General features: G+C 36.5%; 1 protein-coding gene, 1 long non-coding RNA gene and 1 pseudogene across 2 annotated transcripts; all 3 read left to right on the forward strand.

The window, feature by feature from the left end:
* Positions 1 to 5,251: 5,251 nt before the first annotated feature.
* LOC103961950 (peroxisomal membrane protein 11B-like) lies at positions 5,252 to 6,843 on the forward strand. The gene has a single exon (XM_009374599.3). The coding sequence runs from the start codon at positions 6,063 to 6,065 to the stop codon at positions 6,738 to 6,740; it is 678 nt and encodes a 225-aa protein (XP_009372874.1). The 5' UTR covers positions 5,252 to 6,062; the 3' UTR covers positions 6,741 to 6,843.
* Positions 6,844 to 12,230: 5,387 nt separating this feature from the next.
* LOC125468834 lies at positions 12,231 to 13,641 on the forward strand. Its single transcript, XR_007251194.1, has 2 exons — positions 12,231 to 13,251; positions 13,444 to 13,641. It is a non-coding gene; the product is annotated as an uncharacterized LOC125468834 (long non-coding RNA).
* A 732-nt stretch (positions 13,642 to 14,373) lies between these two features.
* On the forward strand, positions 14,374 to 15,409 carry LOC103961948 (annotated as a pseudogene).
* Positions 15,410 to 22,640: the final 7,231 nt, after the last annotated feature.

A 22,640-nucleotide genomic window follows, 5' to 3' on the forward strand; every position in this document is an offset into this window, starting at 1 on the left:
CACATATCCAAATTTTACTGTTTTTTATTGAAGCCTCACTTACAAGTGATGTTAAAATATCTCTAATATTTAAAATTAAAAAAAAAAACAAAAACCTCTCACTTCCCCCACGTTTTCTCTCTCTTTCCTTCTCAATTTCTAAAAAATGTGTTCATATACACAAAATATGTAGGCAAATGCTAGTATTAATAATTTAAATTGGGTGTAGATATGTGATATCCCACATCGCCCAGGGGAGTGATCCTTATATGCATATTCTCATCCCTACCTAGCACGAGGCCTTTTGGGAGCTCACTGGCTTCGGGTTCCATGGGAACTCCGAAGTTAAGCGAGTAGCGCACGAGAGCACTCCCAGGATGGGTGACCCATCGGGAAGTTCTCGTGTGAGTTCCCAGAAACAAAACCGTGAGGGCGTGGTCGGGGCCCAAAGCGGACAATATCGTGTTACGGTGGTGGAGCGGGCATGGGGAGTGGTCCCCCCCGGACCGGGATGTGACAATTTGGGCGGGGATGTGACAAGATATACAATACAATAAAAGTGCCCCTTCATTTATTGTAAAATTGACTAATTCGTCAAAACTAAACAGCTAACTCACAACAATATCCAGTGTCAAGATTCGAAGACATGCCAATGCCATGCATCAAGGTGACCGCATTTTTGCATATCACCCTCAAGTGGTGGTAATGATCACCACCTTATTTATCACCGTTAGATGTATTTAAATTTTGAGATTTGTATCTATCCACTACACAAATCTCGAAATTTAAACATATTTAACATTGATAAATAGAATAATGAACATACATCATAGTTTATAATGATGAGTAAAAATGTTTCTAGTTAAATATAGAATTTGCTTTTTTCACATTACTAGGTAAGTTCCCAAACATCTCCCATTTCTCTCTCCTCTCTCCTAACTCCAAGTCATCTCCCATTTCTCTACCCGTGTCTCCATACTATTCCCAGTCATCTAGCATTTCTCTCTTCTCTCTCCTCTGTCCTCTCTCTACTCCCATTTGTCTCTTCTCTCTTCAATGGCAGAGCCAGAAACTACTTCTAGGAGAGGCCTTTAAGACATATAAAAAAATTAAATTTTTTTCATTGGCGTGGAAAAAAATTTATAAAACAAGAGTAATGTGCCCTTAAAATTTTTATGAAGAATTTAGTATTAAGATGATTCTATTATAAGAGTAGAATTTAAATAAAATAAAAGGAAGATTCGAAGAAAAATTTAAGATCATAACTCAAAACTATTGTTATGAGATTTTGCCTTTGTTTTATATGAACTGACACAAAAAGAAGTTACTTTTAATATGGTAAATAAGTTTGGTTTTATGAACTGATAGAAAAAGAAACTAGTTTTTATATGGTTTAGCTTAAAAAAAAAAAATATATATATATATATATAAAACTAGGTTTTATATGGTTTAGCTTTGAAAAGAGAAAAAGAAAGAAAAGGCTATCAGTTTCAAAAAAACCAATATAGGTTGTTGACAAACAGAAGTTCCGCACCCATGAGGAGATGGTATAGTCAAATTCCACTCACTATTTGCAGTACTAGCTGTAAGGAGTGGCAGACACACAAACACACTCACGTACATTTCGGAATAGGCCTAGGCCTAGCGGTCCCATGTGGCTCCGTCCTCGTCTCTCTCTACTACCGTTTCTCTCTTCTCTCTCTACTACCATTACGCTCTCTGTGTCTCCATTAGTATTCCCAGACATCTACCATTGAACAAGACTTCGCTGCTGCTAATATCCAATCACAGGTGAGCATATGTCTAAATTTTAATTTTTTTTAATCAAAACTCAGAGATATGTCTACGTGTGATAGGCCATCAGCAGCAGCTGATCTTTGAAGTTGTTTCCTCCACCATTTCTCTCTCCTCTCTTTACAACCATTTCTCCCTCCTCCGCCCTAATTTCTTTCTCCTTTCTCCTCTCATTTCTCTCTCCTCTCTCCCCTCTCTACCGCCTTACTCCTCTCTTTACTGCAAGAAATTTTTAGTTGTAATAGAAACACAGATAATACATTATATATTTTTACGTAAGTAATGACAAATTTTAATTTTTAAGTTATTAACTTTTTAACACATATATCCCACTATTTATATAGAAATATGTTGTGTACCGTTTCATGATCACACTGAAAAATCTCTCATCTCTATCCTCTCTACCATCATTTCTCTCTCATCTCTCTACCATCATTTCTCTCTCTACCAAGACATCTGCCATTTCTCTCTCTACCCAGACATCTGCCATTTCTCTCTTTGCCTGTCTATATATCTGCATGCAAACCATTTCTTGAGCATTCAAATACTACTTCCATTCGAACCATCAAATCTCACAAACCATATCATCATCAAGTAGACCTCCCGATATATCTCCATCTCTACCTACCTTTGTGCATAATAAAATGAGTTTTGTTGTTAATACTGCTTGGGATCAGTACTTAAAGCCTTTTCTCCTTGCAGTTACAGTAACACCAACTCAACAACTCAAACTTCTGATAATTGGTCCCATCGATCGAGATCACGATTCCGATCGTGACCTAGAAGCCGCAAGACAAGAAGTTGCAGACGGGAGTACTAACAATAAGTATGACAACAACAACTTACATTGGGCAACAATAATCGTAGTGTTTTGCTTTGCAATGACGATTGGAATAGCATTTCTCCCATTCCAAGGTCCCTCCGGCCACCTCCATCTCCCTGTAACCTTTTACTTTCTTGGACTCTCAGTTTTACTTGCCTTCACTTGTATTCTGGTAAGCAAGTTTATTCACTTCAACTACTGTCCCGTAAGAATAACAATTGCCCCGATTTCCATCAACTTGGCATCTTCTTTGGGGTCACAGCCTTTTTCATATCCATCTCCATCCCATTTCCTTTGTGGTTCAAATGTGCTGCCATGTCTATCTACGTTGTCACCTTCCTCCTTGTAGTTCTCTGCAATCTTCACTTCAATAAATATTACAAAACTCATGGTTTTAAGTATCCTAACCTCGCCATTAATCCTGTAGCAGAATCATGCGGAGGTAGTACTAGCACCATTGATGATCAAGCATGTACCAATCATATTGAGTGACGAGAAAAAACTGTCATGTAATTAGTGTGTGTTATATACACACACACTAATTAGTGTACTGCAGTACTAGTAGCTTTCTCATATTTGTCGTAGGTTTTTCAAATGTCAACTATTATTTATTCTGTTTGGGGTTTAGTTGTCTGCAGCCTCTTACTAATGCTATGTTTCATCAAATCTAGTTAGTTAATAGTTACTTCTATATATTTCTTTTAGTGAACGTATTTATAGATAAATTAAAGAACAAATGTTGCATAATATGCCCCTATCATTGAAGAAGATTACAGCTACAACTGAAATGATGGACAGCCGGAAGCCCTTTAACAAACTTACCAATTGTCCTAATAAAAGTCCATTACTTTCCACTTGAATATTCATTCCAATGAACTGAATTTTTTTTCTTTCAAAATCATTGAAAAGCTTTCGAAACATCACTATTCCCGGAATTTAGATCCACCATCTTAGTCTGGCAAATACCCAAAACCATGGCTATTCGGTTCTACTATATACCATCTTCGAGAAGTTTCTTAGACTAAAATTCTAAATTCTCATATATTGGTCATCTACGTTCGACCAAAAATTGAGAGGAATTTGCATTGGAGATGACCCTTAATAAAAGATTTTGGACCGACCTCTCTCTCCCCTAAGAATAAACAATTTAACACACTAACGCTGTCATTTGTAACAAAAAAATTAGTCATAACTATGTTTGTTCAAATTTATTCGGACTTATTTTACTCTGAACATGAGCGATACATGTTGTATTCAATCTAAATAGTTGTCAAAAGGACGACATGACGTAAAAAAACCATGTACGTCTCTTGAAACGATATCGTATGCAGCCACAGTTTTTAGGGGAAATCGAAAAGTCGTGTTACATCGAATGATGGGAAAGGTGAGGGGGAAATTTGGAAAATAACAAAACTATGGACCCTATATAGAATATAATTACCTTTTTAAGTTTATGATAATTATAATTAAAAGTTGATATGAAAGTATTAATATACCCTTAATGACTAAAATCCTCCTCTTTTACTCTTAACCGTGAAGCCCCGTTTCTTTCATCCCTCTAATTAGAATTGAATCAGCTTCATGACTAAGTTGGATTAGCTTTACTTGGACTAAGCACTAAATAAATAGTGAAGCTAGCCTCCCTATCCGCCTTCGCCACTCCATTTTTTTGCAAGTCGACTTTTGTCTTGTAGTTGTTGAACCCAATCAAGTTTATCCGCCTTCTGTTTCAGACGGTTGTTCACGACGTGGGGCGTGAACTGACGAAGTTGAAAGGACAAAGATGATTGTAAATGGCAGTAAAAAGACATTTGATCCTTATTTTATTTATTTATTTTTTGGAAAAACCTTACTATAAAAATTTACTATACTTTCATATCAACTTTTGATTATAATTATCATAAAAATTAAAGCTTTTTATATTAGCACCCCACATTAAAATTTAATATTAAATTACTTATTTACTCCACTATGCAATGACAATTTTGACCTTATTAGGTTTAAAAAAAAAAAAAACAAGGGTTTTTAAAGACACTCTGAGTCAAGTCCAACTTGAAGAAGAAAAAAAGGCTGTTGAAGACTCTCCAACTTTCGTCTACTAGTATAAATGCATTTTTTGTGGGACTGAGAAACGTAACTAGCTAGCGTTGGCAGGAGTTTTTCCATTGGTTTGTTCGTTTTGCGGCCATTATAGATTGCATGCTTTTAACATGTCATGTAGATATTGTGGAGTGGGGGGTCAACGCATGTACTTTGAGTGCCCAGTTTGGAAACAAAATGAAACCCCTCCCATGACTCTCAGCCTTGCCACTTTTAGATGATTTGAAATATTTTGGCAAATTAAATGTTCAAATGGTTAGATTCAGTTCCTGAAAATTAAAAATGAGTGTTATAAGATTTGAAAAATGTGAGGTGTATAGAAAATGTGGGGTGTATGTACAAAATATAAGGTGTATATTGAGAATGTGGGATGTAGGGGTATTATGAGAAAGTATGTAGGATGTATTAAAATAATTTTTAAGTGAAAAAAAATGTATAATGTATTAAGTATGTAGGATTTATTTAACAATTTGTAAGGTGTTAATATAATAAGCTAATTTTAAAAGGTGATACATTCTGTAAAAGTCCAAATTTGAATTATTTCTCAATCTCCGGGTCGGCAGCAATCCAAACAAATCTGAGGGTCGAAGCGGAAGTGAGCGAGAGACGACTAAAGGGAGACTCGGCAGCAACGAGTTCATACATTGAAAGGATCTAAATAAGCGTTACAAGAAAAAAAAGTTGACCCGCGTAAATCTACTCTCGGCGTGTCCGGGTTTTCCCACCAACCAAACGGAGAGAAAGCGGTGCCGGAGAGACCAGACCAGATCGGATGGCGGTCGGAACTGCGCACTCGCGGTACGTGAAGCTGATGAATGATCAAGCGCCGGCGAGCTCAATCAGCACATCGAAGTTCCTCAGGTTTCTCTCTCTCCCTCTCTCTAGTCGGATTCGTTGAAATATCTATTAATTTGACATGGGTTTGCTCTGAAAACTCCGCAGCTAATATCCCATTTGTTTTCCTGTATGCTTTTGCATCAAAGTCAACACAATTATTATACGTCGTTGTCGTTCACGTAAATCAAATATAAAGTGTTTACAAGAAAAAAATAAATACTATTGTTTTACTTGTGTGGAGATAACAAGCATTGGAATGTTGTCAGCTAAAGACAAGAAAGCCTACTGTTAGAGAATTATACAAAGAAAACAGATGACACAAAAACTACTGGTAGCGAGTCGCATGACACGTAGTCCAACCACAGAAGCTTGTATGCTATTATCCAAAATCCTGCAACTTCTGTGGTGCTCCTTAATCTCTTTTCTTCTACTAATCCAATCCCAAAATCTCCAATCGAGCTTGCGCGAGTCATAGTTCTTCATCGCCAACCACAACCAAACCATCTGTGCGCAACACATATTTTCAATCATGAACGACACAGTTGACAAACTTGTTATCTTCCTGGCAAAGAGAGACGGCATTGACAAGCTTGTCAAAACCTTCCAATACATCTCCAAGATTGCGCACTGGCACGCCGAGGCCAAAAACCCCGAAATCGCACAGCGAGCCAAGCAGTGGGAAGTTGCCTCCGGGCTTAGCCGGAAGGCCTTTCGAACGGGTCGGTTTCTCACGGGATTCAATGCGTTAAGAAGAAGCCCTGGATCAACCCCTACGCTTCGGTTCCTAGCTGTTCTTGCTAATGCAGGGGAGATGGTCTACTTCTTTTTCGACCATTTTCTCTGGCTGTCCAGAATCGGGACTCTGAGCCCGAATCTGGCGCAAAAGATGAGCTTTATATCAGCGTTTGGTGAGTCGTTCGGGTACGTTTTCTTCATCGTTTTGGATTTCATTGCACTGAAAGAGGGTGTGGAGGCAGAGAAGGTTGCTGCCTTGGAGGACACGTCTGCAGAGACGAAGAGCGAGAGTTTGAGGAAGATTAGGGGTGATAGAGTGATGAGATTAATGGCAGTAGCGGCTAATGTTGCGGATTTGGTCATCGGAATTGCGGATATCGAGCCTAATCCGTTCTGTAATCATGCAGTCACTCTTGGGATTAGTGGTTTGGTGTCTGCGTGGTCTGGTTGGTACAGAAACTGGCCTTCATAAGTGAAGTGATTAAGCTCTTGTTAATTATGTTTGGAGTTCAAGTTTGTTAATTCAGTATCTCTAATGCATACTGCGTCATTATATAAAAGATTAATTATGTTCATGGATGGTGTTTAATCAGATGTTTAAAATCAACAACCCTTCTCTTCTACCATATACCATCTTCAAGGAGTTTCTTAGGCCTCTGAAAGGGTGGACTGCCATGATGAAGCCAACAACTGATCACCTTTTAATTAAAAATAAAAAAAAAATTTCTTAGACTCAAATTCTAAACTCTCATATATTGGTCATCTACATTTGACCAAAAATTTAGAGGAATTTGCATTTGAGATGACCCTTACTAAGAGGTTTTGGACCGACCTCTCTCCCTCTAAGAATAAACAATTTAACTCATTAACGTTATCATTTGTAATAAAAAAAATAATCATAACTATATTTGTTCAAATTTATTCAGACTTATTTTAATCCAAAAATAAGCGACACGTTGTATCCAATCTAAATAGTCGTCAAAAGGACGACATGACGTAAAGAAACCAAGTACGTCTCTTGAAACGAGCCACAGTTTTCGTGGGAAATCGAAAAGTCGTATTACATCAAATGATGGGAATAGTGATGGGGAAATTTGAAAAATAACAAAACTACGCATGGACCCTATATAGAATATAATTACCCTTTTAAGTTTACGATAATTATAATCAAAAGTTGATATGAAAGTACTAATATACCCTTAATAACTAAAATTCCTCTTTTACTCTTAACTGTGAAGCCTTGTTTCTTTCATCTTCCTAATTAGGATTGTATTAGCTTCATGACTAAGTTGGATTAGCTTTACTTGTACTAAGCACTATAAAAATAGTGAAGACAGCCTCCCTGTCTGCCTCCACCGCTTCATTTTTTTGCAAGTCGACTTTTGTCTTGTAGTCGTCGAACTCGATCAAGTTTATCCGCCTTTTGCTTCGGACGATTGTTCACGACGTGGGGCGTGGACTGACGAAGTTGAAAAGACAAAGATGGTTGTAAATGGCAGTAAAAAGACATTCCATCCGTATTTTATTTATTTATTTTTTTGAAAGACCTTACTATAAAAATATGCTATACTTTCAAATCAACTTTTAATTATGATTATCATAAAATTTAAAAGGTGATACATTATGTAAATGTCCACATCCAAATTTTAATTATTTTCTCAAATCTCCGGCCCGGCAGCAATCCAAAAAAATTTGAAGGCCGAAACGTAAGTGAGCGAGAGCGACTAATGGGAGACTCGGCAGCAACGAGTTCATACATTGGAAGGACCTAAATAAGCGTTACAAGAAAAAAAAATTTGACCCGCGTAAGTCTACTTTCGGCCAGTCCGGGTTTTCCCACCAACCAAACAGAGAGAAGGGGGTGCCGGAGAAACCAACATGGGGCACACATGCTCGTGATTAATTTAAGCTCCAAATTGCCAAAAGTGTCTTGAAAAGCAAAGAAAAAGTAAAGAAAATAACAAGAAAATTTATCAGATGACACGATCTAGAGAAAGCTAGATATAATTTCTGGTACAAGGCAACACAGCCAGGATATGCAAAAATTTTTTTTTAACTATTGTTAATTATTGTTGTTGCTTACTTTTATTTTATGTTTCAGTCAATATTTGAAGAATCCGACAAACATACAAGACATGCAAAATGAAAAACAAACCGTAAATATTATTCATATAAGAGAATTGAAGTGTATATAAAAGGAAATGAAATGAGATACAACTAGATAACCATAAAAGCTTTTTCAAACAATAAAACCGCACCAAAACCGTTTAAAACAAAACCAAACCGAACCAAATGATTTGGTTTCATTTTGGTTTTAATATCAAAACCGCATCGCACCGCACCAAATCACAAAAACTTACGATTTTAGTTTCGATTTAACTTAAAACCACACAAAATCAAACCACACTCCAGTGTCAAGATTCCAAGACATGCCAATGCCATGCATCAAAGTGACCCTTATTAATTAAATATAGAATTTTTTTCAAACTACTAGGTAAGTTCCTAGACATCTACCATTTCTCTCTCCTCTCTCCTCTCTCCTCTCTCCTCTCTGCAAGGCATCTCCCTTATTAATTAAATATAGAATTTTTTTCAAATTACTAGGTAAGTTCCTAGACATCTACCATTCCCCTCTCCTCTCTCCTCTTTGCAAGGCATCTCCTGATTCTCCCATTTCGCTCTCCTCATCTCTCTATATCTCCAAGACATCTCCTGATTCCTGTCTCTACTACCATTTATCCCTCTATGTCTCCAAGACATCTCCCATTTCTCTCTCCTCTCTCTGCTACTATTTATCCCTCTATATCTCCGAGACATCTCCCATTTCTCTCTCCTCTCTTCTCTCTCCTCTCTCTACTACCATGACATCTGCCATTTCTCTCTCTTTGCCTGTCTATATATCTGCATGCAAACCATTTCCTGAGCATTCAAATACCACTTCCATTCAAACCATCAAATCTCACAAACCATATCATCATCAAGTACCTCTACCTCCCGATATATCTCCATCTCTACCTACCTTTGTGCAGAATAAAATGAGTTCTGTTGTTAATACTGCTGGGGATCAGTACTTAATGCCTTTTCTCCTTGAAGTTACAGTAACCCCAACCCAACGGCTCAAGCTTCTGATAATTGGTCCCATGACTCCCATCGATCGAAATCGCGATTCCAATCGTGACCTAGAAGCCGCAAGGCAAGAAGTTGCAGATGGAAGGACTAACAATAAGTACGACAACAACTTAGACTGGGCAACAATAATCGTAGTGTTCTGCTTTACTGCGGCGATTGAAATAGCATTTCTCCCATTCCAAGGTCCCACTGGCCACCTCCATCTTCCTGTAATCTTTTATTTTCTTGGGCTCTCAATCTTACTTGCCTTCACTTGTATCTTGGTAAACAAGTTTATTCATTTTAGCTACTGTTTCGCTAGAATAACAATTGCCCCGATTTTCCATCAACTTGGCCTCTTCTTTGGAGTCACAGCCTTCTTTATATCCATCTCCATCCCATTTCCTTTGTGGTTCAAATGTGCTACCATGTCTATCTACATCGTCACCTTCCTCCTTGTAGTTCTCTGCAATCTTCACTTCAATAAATATTACAAAACTCATGGTTTTAAGTATCCTAACCCTGCCATTGACCCTGCAGTAGAATCATGTGGAGGCAGTACTAGCACCATCGAAGATCAAGCATGTATCATTTGTATTGAGTGACGAGAAAAAACTGTCATGTAATTAGTGTGTGTTATATACACACACACTAATTAGTGTACTGCAGTACTAGTAGCTTTCTCATATTTGTCGTAGGTTTTTCAAATGTCAACTATTGTTTATTCTGATTGGGGTTTAGTTGTCTGCAGCCTCTCACTAATGCTATTAGTGAACATATTTATAGATAACTTAAAGAACAAACGTTGCATAATATACTCCTATCATTGAAGAAGATTACAACTACAACTGGAATGATGGGCAGCCGGAAGCCCTTTAACAAACTTACCAATTGTCCTAATAAAAGTCTATTACTTTCCCCTTGAATATTCATTCCAGTGAACTAAAACATTTTTTCAATCATTGAAAAGCTTTCGAAACATCACTATTCCGGAATTTAGATCCTCCATCTTAGTCTGGCAAATACCCAAAACCATGGCTATTCAGTTCTATTATATACCATCTTAAAGAAGTTTCTTAGACTCAAATTCTAAATTCTCATATATTGGTCATCTACATTCGACCAAAAATTTAGAGGAATTTGCGTTGGAGATGACCCTTACTAAAAGGTTTTGGACTGACCTTTCTCTCCCCTGAGAATAACTAATTTAACACACTAACACTATCATTTGTAACAAAAAAATTAGTCATAACAATGTTTGTTCAGATTTATTCGGACTTACTTTACTTTGAAAACGAGCGACATGTTGTATTCAATCTAAATAGTTGTCAAAAGGACGACATGACTTAAAAAAACCAAGTCCGTCTCTTGAAACAACATTGTATGCAGCCACAATTTTCGGGGGAAATAAAAAAGTCGTGTTAGATCAAATGATGGGAATACTGAGAGGGAAATTTGGAAAATAACAAAACTATGGACCCTATATGGAATATAATTACCCTTTTAAGTTTATGATAATTATAATTATAATCAAAAGTTGATATAAAAGTACTAATATACCCTTAATGACTAAAATCCTCCTCTTTTACTCTTAACCGTGAAGCCCCGTTTCTTTCATCTTCTTAATTAGAATTGAATTAGCTTCATGACTAAGTTGGATTAGCTTTACTTGGACTAAGCACTATAAAAATAGTGAAGCTAGCCTCCCCGTCCCCCTCCGCCGCTCCATTTTTTTGCAAGTTAACTTTTGTCTTGTAGTCGTTGAACCCAATCGAGTTTATCCGCCTTCTGTTTCGGACGGCGGTTCATGACGTGGGGCGTGGACTGACGAAGTTGAAATGATAAAGATGGTTGTAAATGGCAGTAAAAAGACAATCGATCCTTATTTTATTTATTTATTTTTTGGAAAAACGTTACTATAAAAATATACTATACTTTCATATCAAATTTTTATTATAATTATCATAAAATTTAAGGCTTTTTATATTGGCACCCCGCATTAAAATTTAATATTAAATGACTTATTTACCCCACTATACAATGACAATTTTGACCTTATTAGGTTAAAAAAAAATATTTCTAAATACATCCCAAATCATTTTTAGCATATTATTTATCTTTTCAACTATGAAAACCCTCACACCCTCTATTGTTGAACAAAACAAAACCCTAACCAATAAAATTACAAATATGTTGATTGAGAAAAATTGCTTTTGACAAATGGGTTGTTGAAGACTCTCTGAGTCGATCCCAACTTGAAGAAGAAGAAAAAGAAAAAACAAGGGTTGTTAAAGGCACTCTGAGTCAACTCCAACTTGAAGAAGAAAAAAAGGTTGTGGAAGACTCCAACTTTCATCTACAAGTATAATAATTGCATTTTTTGTTGGACTGAGAAATGCGGCCATGATTATAATACTTGTCCATTCTGCTGTAAGGGTCGCCACCCTCGGGGCAAAGCGTTTTGCGGCCATGATAGGCTGCATGCTTTTAACACGTCATGTAGATACTGTGGAGTTGAAGGTCGACACATGTATTCTGAGTGTCCAGATACAAAATGAAACCCCTCCCATGACTCTACGCCTTGCCACTTTATGATTTGAAATCTTTCAGCAAATTAAACGTTCAATTAGGTAGATTCAGTTCCTGAAAATTAAAAATGAGTGTTATAAAATTTGAGAAATACGGGATGTATAGAAAATGTGAGATGTACATACAAAATATAAGGTGTATATTGAAAATGTGGGGTGTGTTGGAATTATAGGAAAGTATGTTGGGTATATTAAGATAATTTTTAAGTGAAAAAATAAATATGAAATGTATTAAGTATGTGAGGTTTATTCAATAGAGTACTAATATAATAAGCCAAATTTAAAAGGTCATACATTCTGTAAAAGTAACAATTTTAAGTATTTTCTCAAGTCTCCGGGTCGGCAGCAATCCAAACAATCTGAAAGCCGAAGCGGAAGTGAGCGAGAGACGACTAAGGGGGAGACTCGGCCTGGACGAGTTCTTACATCGGAAGGGCCTAAATAAGCGTTACAAGAAAAAAAGTTGACCCGCGTAAATCTACCCTCGGCCAGTCCGGGTTTTCCCACCAACCAAACAGAGAGAAAGCGGTGCCGGAGAGACCAGACCAGATCGGATGGCGGACGGAACTGCGCACTCGCGGTATGTGAAGCTGACGAAGGATCAAGCGCCAGCCGAGGACATTAAGCCCGGCGAGCTCAATCAGCCCATCGAAGTTCCCCAGGAATCTCTCTCTCCCTCTCTCTAGTCGGATTCGTTGAAATATCTATTAATTTGACATGGGTTTGCTCTGAAAACTCCGCAGCTAATATCCCATTTGTTTTCCTGTACGATTTTGTATGAATTGCGTTTCGGTTCAAACTTGTGTTGGTGGGATTTGGTTTGGATTGTTGAATTTTACCTTTTTTTTTTTTTTATGTATTTCTGATTAGAAGGTCTTTGGGGGATTGAGGAAATTAGTTGATCTTTATTTTTTTTTCTTATGGTGTGGAATTTTCAGGTATTTTTTTGTATAATGCCATTTCTGGGATAAGGGGCAATCAGATTTTTGAAGTCGTGATTAAACCCTCTTTGGTACATCAAAGCATTTTTCAGATCTAAGATTTTCGTAGCTTTCGAAGAAAAATGAGTACATGGTTTTGGCTACAACTTGAATGTGGTTGATAAATTACATTTGTAGTGTAGGTTTATGGGGTAGATGGTGATGAATTTGTGAATTTTACATGTGACGTTGTTTCCGTTGGAGGATTGTAACGAATGCGAACAGCCTTTACCCGAGAGCTATCAGCCCCCTGGAGATGAGCCTTGGACAACCTGAATTTTTGGCTGTGCTGAAGATAGAGAAAGTTGTAAGTTGATATGGAAAATATCTTTTCGATTCTCGTACAGCGATATGGTATTGAGTTTATGGGAACTACCTTTGGTTTCCATTAAGTAAGGTACTTTTTCTTTGTTGGGGGATTTGGCTTCCCGCCGAGCTTGCCTCATAAAAACACGGTCTACTCATAACACCATGCCCGTGCCTTTTGTTACCTCTTCAGGCTTGACAGGGTTATTTTGCACTTGTGTTCTGTTTGGGCGCAATGTTAAGAGCCTAAGAGACGATACCCCTTGGAACAGACCATGCATTTGTCATGCCGTGTGGTTGAGCACACTGCAATTAGATTTTCCTGAATAAACTAAGAATCATGTGAACTAATTATAATAATTTGATTTGAATACGATTTAATATTTCTCAATTACACATGAAGGTAGAATACGACTAAATTGTAGTACTAAATGACCACACTGTGATTAGTTAATTTTGCTAAACTCAAGCCCATTGCAATCACGAGTATTTTAGTGCACTTAGTCACATGTTGTTACAACTTCAGATGTATGTCATGAATAAGAGTGACTTTAATACTGATATGCCAAGATGTCAAAAGGTATAAATCAGAATTAATGTTAAAAAAAAGATAGTAATATTGTTTTCAATCGAAGAATCAATTCTGATGTGGCATGACGCGAACTGACTGTCATCACCCTGGTTGCCAAATTGATAGCAACTTCAAATTATTTTTTAATTGACTATTAAATATTTTCTTACCCTTCATATTATTACTTTTGCTCTGTAAATATTTATTATTGATTATTAAATAGTCGTATTTTGACATATCGGATGGTGATCAAAATTTTTAAATGTTAAAATGCTACATGTGACATTTTTTTTAAAGATGCTCTTAATAATTTTTCTTTACATATTACGATACTATATTTTAAAAGGTTAAGATATGAATAAGTTCTAAGTAGAGTGAAAATTGGACAACGTCAGTAAATTATACAATAAATAGGTCATATATAATCAGATATCAAACTTAGCACAAGTAGTTCACGTGAATCAAACATAAAATCTCTTATTTATAAGAAAAAATAAATATTATTGTTCTACTTGTGTGGAGATAACAAGCATTGGAATGTTGTCTGCTACAGACAAGAAAGCCTACTGTTAGAAAATTATACAAAGAAAACAGATGACACAAAAACTACTGGTAGCGAGTTGCATGACATGTAGTCCAACCACAGACGCTTGTATGCTATTATCCAAAATCCTCCAACTTCTGTGGTGCTCCTTAACCCCGTTTCTTCTACTAATCCAATCCCAAATTCTCTGAGCCAGCGCGATTCGTACTTCTTCACTGCCAACCACAACCAAACCATCTGCTACACAAACTTTCAATCATGAACGACACAGCTGACAAACTTGTTATCTTCCTGCCAAAGAGAGATAGCATCGACGAGCTTGTCAAAACCTTCCAGTACGTCTCCAAGCTTGCGCACTGGCACGCCGAGGCCAAAAGCCCCGAAATCGCGCAGCGAGCCAAGCAGTGGGAAGTTGCCTCCGGGCTTAGCCGGAAGGCCTTTCGAACGGGCCGGTTTCTCACGGGAGTCAATGCGTTGAGAAGAAGCCCTGTATCAACCCTGTATCAACCCATACGCTTCGGTTCCTAGCTGTTCTTGCTAATACAGGGGAGAAGGTCTACTTCTTTTTCGACCATTTTCTCTGGCTGTCCAGAATCGGGACTCTGAGCCTGAATCTGGCGTGAAAGATGAGCTTTATATCAGCGTTTGGTGAGTCGTTCGGGTACTTGTTCTTCATTGTTTTGGATTTCATTGCGCTGGAAGAGGGTGTGGAGGCAGAGAAGAAGGTTGCTGCCTTGGAGGACAAGTATGCGGAGACGAAGAGCGAGAGTTTGAGGACGATTAGGGGTGATAGAATGATGAGATTAATGGCAGTAGGGGTTATGTTGCGGATTTGGTCATCCGAATCGAGCCTAATCCGTTCTGTAATCATGTAGTCACTCTTGGGATTAGTGGTTTGGTGTCTGCGTGGTCTGGTTGGTAGAGAAACTGGCCTTCATAAGTGAAGTGATTTGAGGTCTTGTTAATTGTGTTTGGAGTTCAAGTTTGTAAATTCAGTATCTCTAATGCATACTGCATCGTTATATAAATGATTAATTATGTTCATGGGTGGTGTTTAATCATATGTTTAAAATCAACAACCCTTCTCCACTACTCAGGGCTAGACCAGGCCCAGTACGGGCAGGACGACCGTCCAGGACCCAAAAAAATTAGGGGTACCAAAATTATTAGTGTGGCATATTATATACGTTTTCATAGGAGTACAAATTTATAAAATTTGGTTTAATGATAAAGAAAGTTAACTAGATCTGATGATTTTGTTATTTGAAATTAATGAGGAGGTATTGGGTTCAAAACATCATGTGTGCATATTTGAATTCCAATTTTTACAAATTTCTTTTCATAACAGTATAAATTTATAAAATTTGGCTAAATGATTAGAAGTTTAATTAGAAGCAATGATTTTTGTATTTAAAATTAACGAGAGGTCCTAAGTTTGAAATGCTATGTGCATGTTTATTTTTTTTAATTTTTACGAATTTTTGTTTGGTTGTTAATTTATTTTTAATTACTAGCTAGCAACTATGCAGGTCTATTTTTTTAACATTCGTTTCAATTCAAGTCTAATCTTCAACAAAAGGTAATACAAAGACTAAATTTTTAGACCAAATTTGCAAATCATACTCACGATTTATACAAAAACACTTTAAAAGTTCAGATGGAAGACAAAACTCATAATCTATCTACTTGTAAGTCTGAAGTTTTTGGGTTTCCTTCTCTATACATAATAAATTAGTTTTGTCGTGTTTCTAAATTACTAAGTTTGAAGTGCTTTTATAAATATAATTTTATCATTATCTTACGTGTAAAAACAAATAATTTTTTTATATGAAGTGGGGCATATTTTTTGGATTTGCCTCGGGCCTCAAAAATCTCTGGACCGCCCCTGCCACAAATCATATATTTATGTATATGATTGGAGCCGGCAAATATTAAATGTAACCTCAAAGTATATATTTACGTATATGTATGATTTGTCATTTTCTGTGTGAATGAATAAATGCAAATCTTAATTTCCAAATCTGCCTCACCGAATAGATCCATATTTAAAGTGAAGCGATTAAATATTTTTTTGTTTGAATGAAGTTTGATCAAAGAAAATGCATCTACCATCCAAATGAACCAAGAGTGATTCACATGACAAAATGTCTAGGGTATGAGCAAGAACCCTAATCATGGCTTACGCGTATGTAATTTGAGGGCTATTTGATTTCTTCAAATTCTCTGTATATCATAATGGTGTATTGATTAAAATTTTAATACATTTTATCCTTCATGATAATTGCATAATAGGCTAAAAAGAGAATTCATATTCATGTCAAAACGGCTGACTCACTACAATATCCAATGTCAAGATTCCATGACATGTGAATGCCATGCATCAAAGTGATCTGTACTACTTAAATATAGAATTTGCTTTTTTCAAATTACTAGGTAAGTTCCCATACAACTTCCACTTCTCTCTCCTCTCTTCAAGGATAGATTTTTCCATCTCTCTTTCCTCTCTTCAAGGATAGATTTTTCAATGTGCTTGTAACATGAAATGGTACATCACGTATCATTATATAAATGATGAAATATGTGTGTTGAAAAGTTAATAACTTAAAAAAATACAATTTTCCACTACTTATATAAAAATATGTGTTATACCACCCGTGTTCTGATCACATCCATGTTCCGATCACAAGAAAAAATTTCTCATCTCCAAGACGTGTCCATTTGTCTCTCCTCTCTCTACTACCATTTCTATTTCCATTACAATTCCCAGACTCCTACCATTTATCTTTCCTCTCTCTATTATATTTCTCCACTACTATTCCCAGACTACTACCATTTCTCTTTCCTCTCTCTATTATATTTCTCCACTACTATTCCCAGACTACTACCATTTCTCTTTCCTCTCTCCACTATCAAATGGTATAATCATACCCAATTTCAATAACCACAGAAGTAGCAATTCTCTCTCCCAATCCCAAAATGCCAGTACCATGCAGATGCTTCAAAGCCAACGTGATGCTCCTTAGGGCTGGTTTGGTATTGCTGTGCTTTGAAAAAAAACTACTTCTGCTGTGCTGTGAGAATAAGCAGCTGTGAAATAAAGCAGCAGAGTGTTTGGTAAACTTTTTTGTAAAAGTGCTTTTGAAAAAAAAAAAACAGTATTAGAGTGTTTGGTAAACTTTTATGTAAAACAGATGTGAAAAAAAGCCGGTTTTTCAAATCTAGGTTTTGCAGCTTCTTGTTTTTGGCTTTTTTTCATCCAAAACTGTGAAAAAAAGCTAAAGCTGAGTGTTTACCAAACACAAAAATAGCTCCCAGCTTTTTTTGATAGCAGCTTTTTTCAGAATCACCTCAGTACCAAACCAGATCTTAGTCAGATGACCAAGATATTGGCAAATACCACTACCATTGACTACTATTATTTCTCTTTCATCCTTTTCTTTCCTCCATTTCTCTCTCCTCTCTCTGCTACCACATATTGGCGAATAACACTACCATTTCTCTTTCCTCCTTTTCTTTCCTCCATCTATTTACCACCATTTCTCTTTCCTGTCTACTACCATATATTGGCGAATAACGCTACCATTTCTCTTTCCTCTCTCTACTACCATTTATCTTTCCTCCATTACGCTACTACAATTTCTCTTTCCTCATTCTCTCTCCTCCTTTTCTTTCCTCCATTTCTTTCCTCCATTACGCTACTACAATTTCTCTTTTCTTATTCTCTCTCCTTCTTTTCTTTCCTCCATTTCTCTGTCCTCTTTCCTCTCTCCACTACCATTTCTCTTTCCTCCTTTCTCCTCATTTTCTTTCCTCCATTTCTCTGTACTATTTCCTCTCTCTACTTCTTTTCCTCCTCTCTCCTCATTTTCTTTCCTCCATCTCCCTCCCTTCATCCATTTCTCTTTCCGCTTTCCCTCCTCTACTTACCATTTCTCTCTCCACCTCTCCAAGACATCTGCCATTTCTCTCTCCTCTCTCTACTGCCATTTCCCTCTCCATCTCTCCAAGACAATGAAGACATCTACCATCTCTCTCCTCTATGTACTCCCATTTCTCTCTCCTCTCTCTACCACCATTTGTCTCTCTGCTACGACATCTGCCATTTCTCTCTCTACGCAAACATCTGCCATTTCTCTCCATTTGTCTTTCTATATATCTGCATGCAAACCATTTCCTGAGCATTCAAATACCACTTCCATTCAAACCATCAAATCTCACAAACCATATCATCATCAAGTACATCTACCTCCCGATATATCTCCATCTCTACCTACCTTTGTGCAAAATAAAATGAGTTATGTTGTTAATACTGCTTGGGATCAATACTTAAAGCCTTTTCTCCTTGCAGTTACAGTAACGCCAACCCAACGGCTCAAACTTCTGATAATTGGTCTCATCGATCGAGATCGCGATTCAGATCGTGACCTAGAAGCCGCAAGGCAAGAAGTTGCAGACGGGAGGACGACTAACAATAAGTACGACAACAACAATTTAGACTGGGCAACAATAATTGTAGCGTTTTGCTTTACAGCGGCAATTGGAATAACAGTTCTCCCCTTCCAAGGTCCCTCCAGCCAGCTCCATCTCCCTGTAATCTTTTACTTTCTCGGACTCTCAATCTTACTTGCCTTCACTTGTATCTTGGTAAGCAAGTTTATTCACTTCAGCTACTGTCCCGCCGGAATAACAATTGCCCTGATTTTCCATCAACTTGGCCTCTTCTTTGGGGTCACATCCTTCTTCATATCCATCTCCATCCCATTTCCTTTGTGGTTCAAATATGCTGCCTTGTTTATCTATGTCGTCACCTTCCTCCTTGTAGTTCTCTGCAATCTCCACTTCAATAAATATTACAAAACTCATGGTTTTAAGTATCCTAATCCCGTCATTAATCCTACAGTAGAATTATGTGGAGGCAGTACTAGCACCATTGATGATCAAGCATGTACCAGTCGTATTAAGTGATGTGAAAAAATTGTCATGTAACGAGAATATACACACACACACACACTAATTAGTAGCTTTCTCATATTTGTCGTAGGTTTTTCAAATGTCAACAATTGTTTATTCTGTTTGAGGTTTAGTTGTCTGCAACCTCTCACTAATGCTATGTTTCATCAAATCTAGTTAGTTAATTAGTTACTTCTATATATTTCTTTTAGTGAAAGTATTTATAGATAAATTAAAGAACAAACGTTGCATAATATACTCTTATCATTGAAAAAGATTACAGCTACAACTGGAACGATGGGCAGCCGGAAGCCTTTTTAACAAAGTTACCAATTGTCCTAATAAAAGTCTATTACTTTCCACTTGAATATTCATTCCAATGAATTGAAACATTTTTTCAATCATTGAAAGCTTTCGAAACATCACTATTCCCAGAATTTAGATCCTCCATCTTAGTCTGGCAAATACCCAAAACCATGGCTATTCGGTTCTACTATATACCATCTTCAAGAAGTTTCTTAGACTCAAATTCTAAATTCTCATTTATTGGTCATCTACATTCGACCAAAAATTTAGAGGAATTTGCATTGGAGATGACCCTTACTAAAAGGTTTTGGACCGACCTCTCTTTCCCCTAAGAATAAACAATTTAACACACTAACACAATCATTTGAAACAAAAAAATTAGTCATAACTATGTTTGTTCAGATTTATTCGAACTTATTTTACTCTGAAAATAAGCGACATGTTGTATCCAATCTAAAGAATTGTCAAAAGGATGACATGACGTAAAAAAATCAAGTACGTCTCTTGAAACGACATTGTATGCATCCACAGTTTTTGGGGGAAATCGAAAAGTCGTCTTACATCGAATGATGGGAATAATGAGGGGGAAATTTGGAAAATAACAAAACTATGGACCCTATATAAAATATAATTACCCTTTTAAGTTTGTAATTATAATCATAAGAGAGCTGCTAGATCGCGTTGTTTTATTTCCCCATCCACTATAAAAGGTTAAAAAAATTAAAATGTTATCTCCCCACCCACTATTACTTTAGTCTAAAGAAAGCATTGCAATTGGCACTGTTCTTTACTGTTCATTGTACCTGAATTTCAGTTTGTTTACAAGATAGCCACTTGGATGCTTTTAACCCACTTTCACTTAATTTACAAAGTTGCCATTGAGGCTTAAAAGCCTCTTTAAGCTGTTGGCTGCATTTCATGTTTGACTCGGCAAGAGAGAAAAGAGGGGTTTTTGGGATGGATGGCCGACACGGGAAGGCCTAGCCTGCAACGATGCCAGTGAGAAGAGAGGGGAGGTGTCGTGTGATATGGAGAAGAGAGAGAGAGGATGAGTCGTCTGATGGCAGAGAGAAGAGAGGATAGGCCGTGGGATGCTAGAGAGAAGAGAGATGAGGACTCTGGAAGGAAAAATTGGAGGAGAGAGGGATGGGTAGGATGAGCAAAGCAATATGTATGGCTGCTTGGAATTTGGGTTTTGTTTTTTCTCGGTGAGCTTTGCTTAGAGAAACGGTGAGGCAGGAAGGGACGCCTCAACTTACGGTTGGTTTCAGATATTTGGTTCCAGCTGGAAGCTATCTGTGCAAGCATTGATGAGGATTTTTCCCAGCTGGCAGCACAAAATATATGTTTTTTCCTGCTTTGTTTTTTGTTCGGTTCTACAACTTTTAGTTAGGAGTGCAAGATTTGTTTTTAAATTATTAAATTGGGAAAGAAAAAGCTGATATTTTGTGCTGCTTTGTTCACTGTCTGATAATACCACTTCCTCTTCATTTCTCTTTTTCGTCATGTTGTGTTGGTCTTTTAGTGTTATATCTTCTTTGCAAAAATCAAACTGTATGCATTTTGCCCATTTTTGCTCATTACCCTATTATTTGTTGTTATCCTGACCCTGTGAATCAAATGCTCAATTTTTTTATCCTTCTAAAATATGACTATGAATCGTTTCCCAACAAATCTGTTGAGATATGTTATTTTTTGTAGGAAATTATGGTTGTTGTCGTTAGAAATAGATTTAATTTTTCTGTTTGGTTTGATTATAGCTTATGTCTTTGAACAAGCATGCTTTTAAAGTTGCTGTAAACATGATCAACAACTTTGGCTTTCAATGCGTTTTGCATGATAAAAACAACAAATATATTGATCTTCAAAACTAGGGTTTAGGGTTGACTGTTATTCGATGTATAGAATTTTACCCCCTTTATTAGTTTTTAAATACTTCAATCCTCTTTCAGAATACTAATCCCTAAACTTATTAAATTAATTGACCAGGTGATTTTTCACTCACTTCCGAAGTTTGTATTTCTCGGATTCGTGTTGTGTGCAGATTATTGGTGGTCAACTTGCTAAATCATTGTATTTAGGTGAAGGTATTTGACATTCCTGTTTTAAGTATTTCAGTTCCTTTCTGTGATTTGAATTGGAACAAAATCAATGAACATAATGGACTGATTTACAATCTGTGATTTTCTGAAAAAAAAGGTATTTTTTAATTGAGCTCTGTTTTAACTCGTTATTCCTAAAATAATCCTTTATATATATATATATATATATATTTCTTTTATTTTTTCCAACTCAGCTATCTATGCTGCACTTTCACTGTTTCTCAAAGTCACGTTGTTTTATTTTTCTAATTGATTCACGTTTTCGTTGTTTTATCGAACTACGTTTAGTCAAGTTAATTACAACATCATGCTTCATGTTTGTAGTTTGATTGATCATGATACACTATCCATTATTGCCAAATTGTATGGCAACGTAATACAAAATCGTAGATACAACACATTCAAATAGGAATCAATTCGATGAATGATTCAAGTTCGAGTTGTCGTGCTGTTGAATTTTTTGATCGATTTCTGAAATCGGGCTGTGTAACATGAGACACAAAAGTGATAGTTACAAGACCTAATACATTTGTATTTCTCCGAGAATTAAAACTTTCATCAATTGCATGTAAAATAAAAACCCAGAAAGGCAAATGTTTAAATCCTAACAAATTGCACACAAAAAATTATTCTTTTACCTCTTTGATGAAAACATAATCATCTGCTTCTTTCATAAAAAAGTCATCTTCTAAGTTCATTCTTTTTTGCTTTCTCTGAATGAAAAGAAATGAGAAGGATGAGAGATGGGAAGGATGAGTTAGGGTTTAAGGAAGATGTATAGTCTAAAGAGTTATCAAACTCAAACTTTTCTTTTTTATTTTTTATAAAAAAAATAAAAATGCAAAAGAAGGTAACTAAGGTCCTTATTAGTCATTTTACAAATGGACAAATTTGTAATAAAACAAGTCATTAAAAGG

The sequence above is a fragment of a genome, unplaced genomic scaffold, assembly GCF_019419815.1.
Source record: "Pyrus x bretschneideri cultivar Hongxiangsu unplaced genomic scaffold, Pyrus_bretschneideri_v1 Contig4, whole genome shotgun sequence".
Lineage (NCBI taxonomy): Eukaryota > Viridiplantae > Streptophyta > Magnoliopsida > Rosales > Rosaceae > Pyrus > Pyrus x bretschneideri.

What these genes read in the sequence shown, in the direction of transcription:
- LOC103961950 (XM_009374599.3), top strand. Translation starts at nt 6,063, where the DNA reads ATGAACGACACAGTTGACAAACTTGTTATCTTCCTGGCAAAGAGAGAC.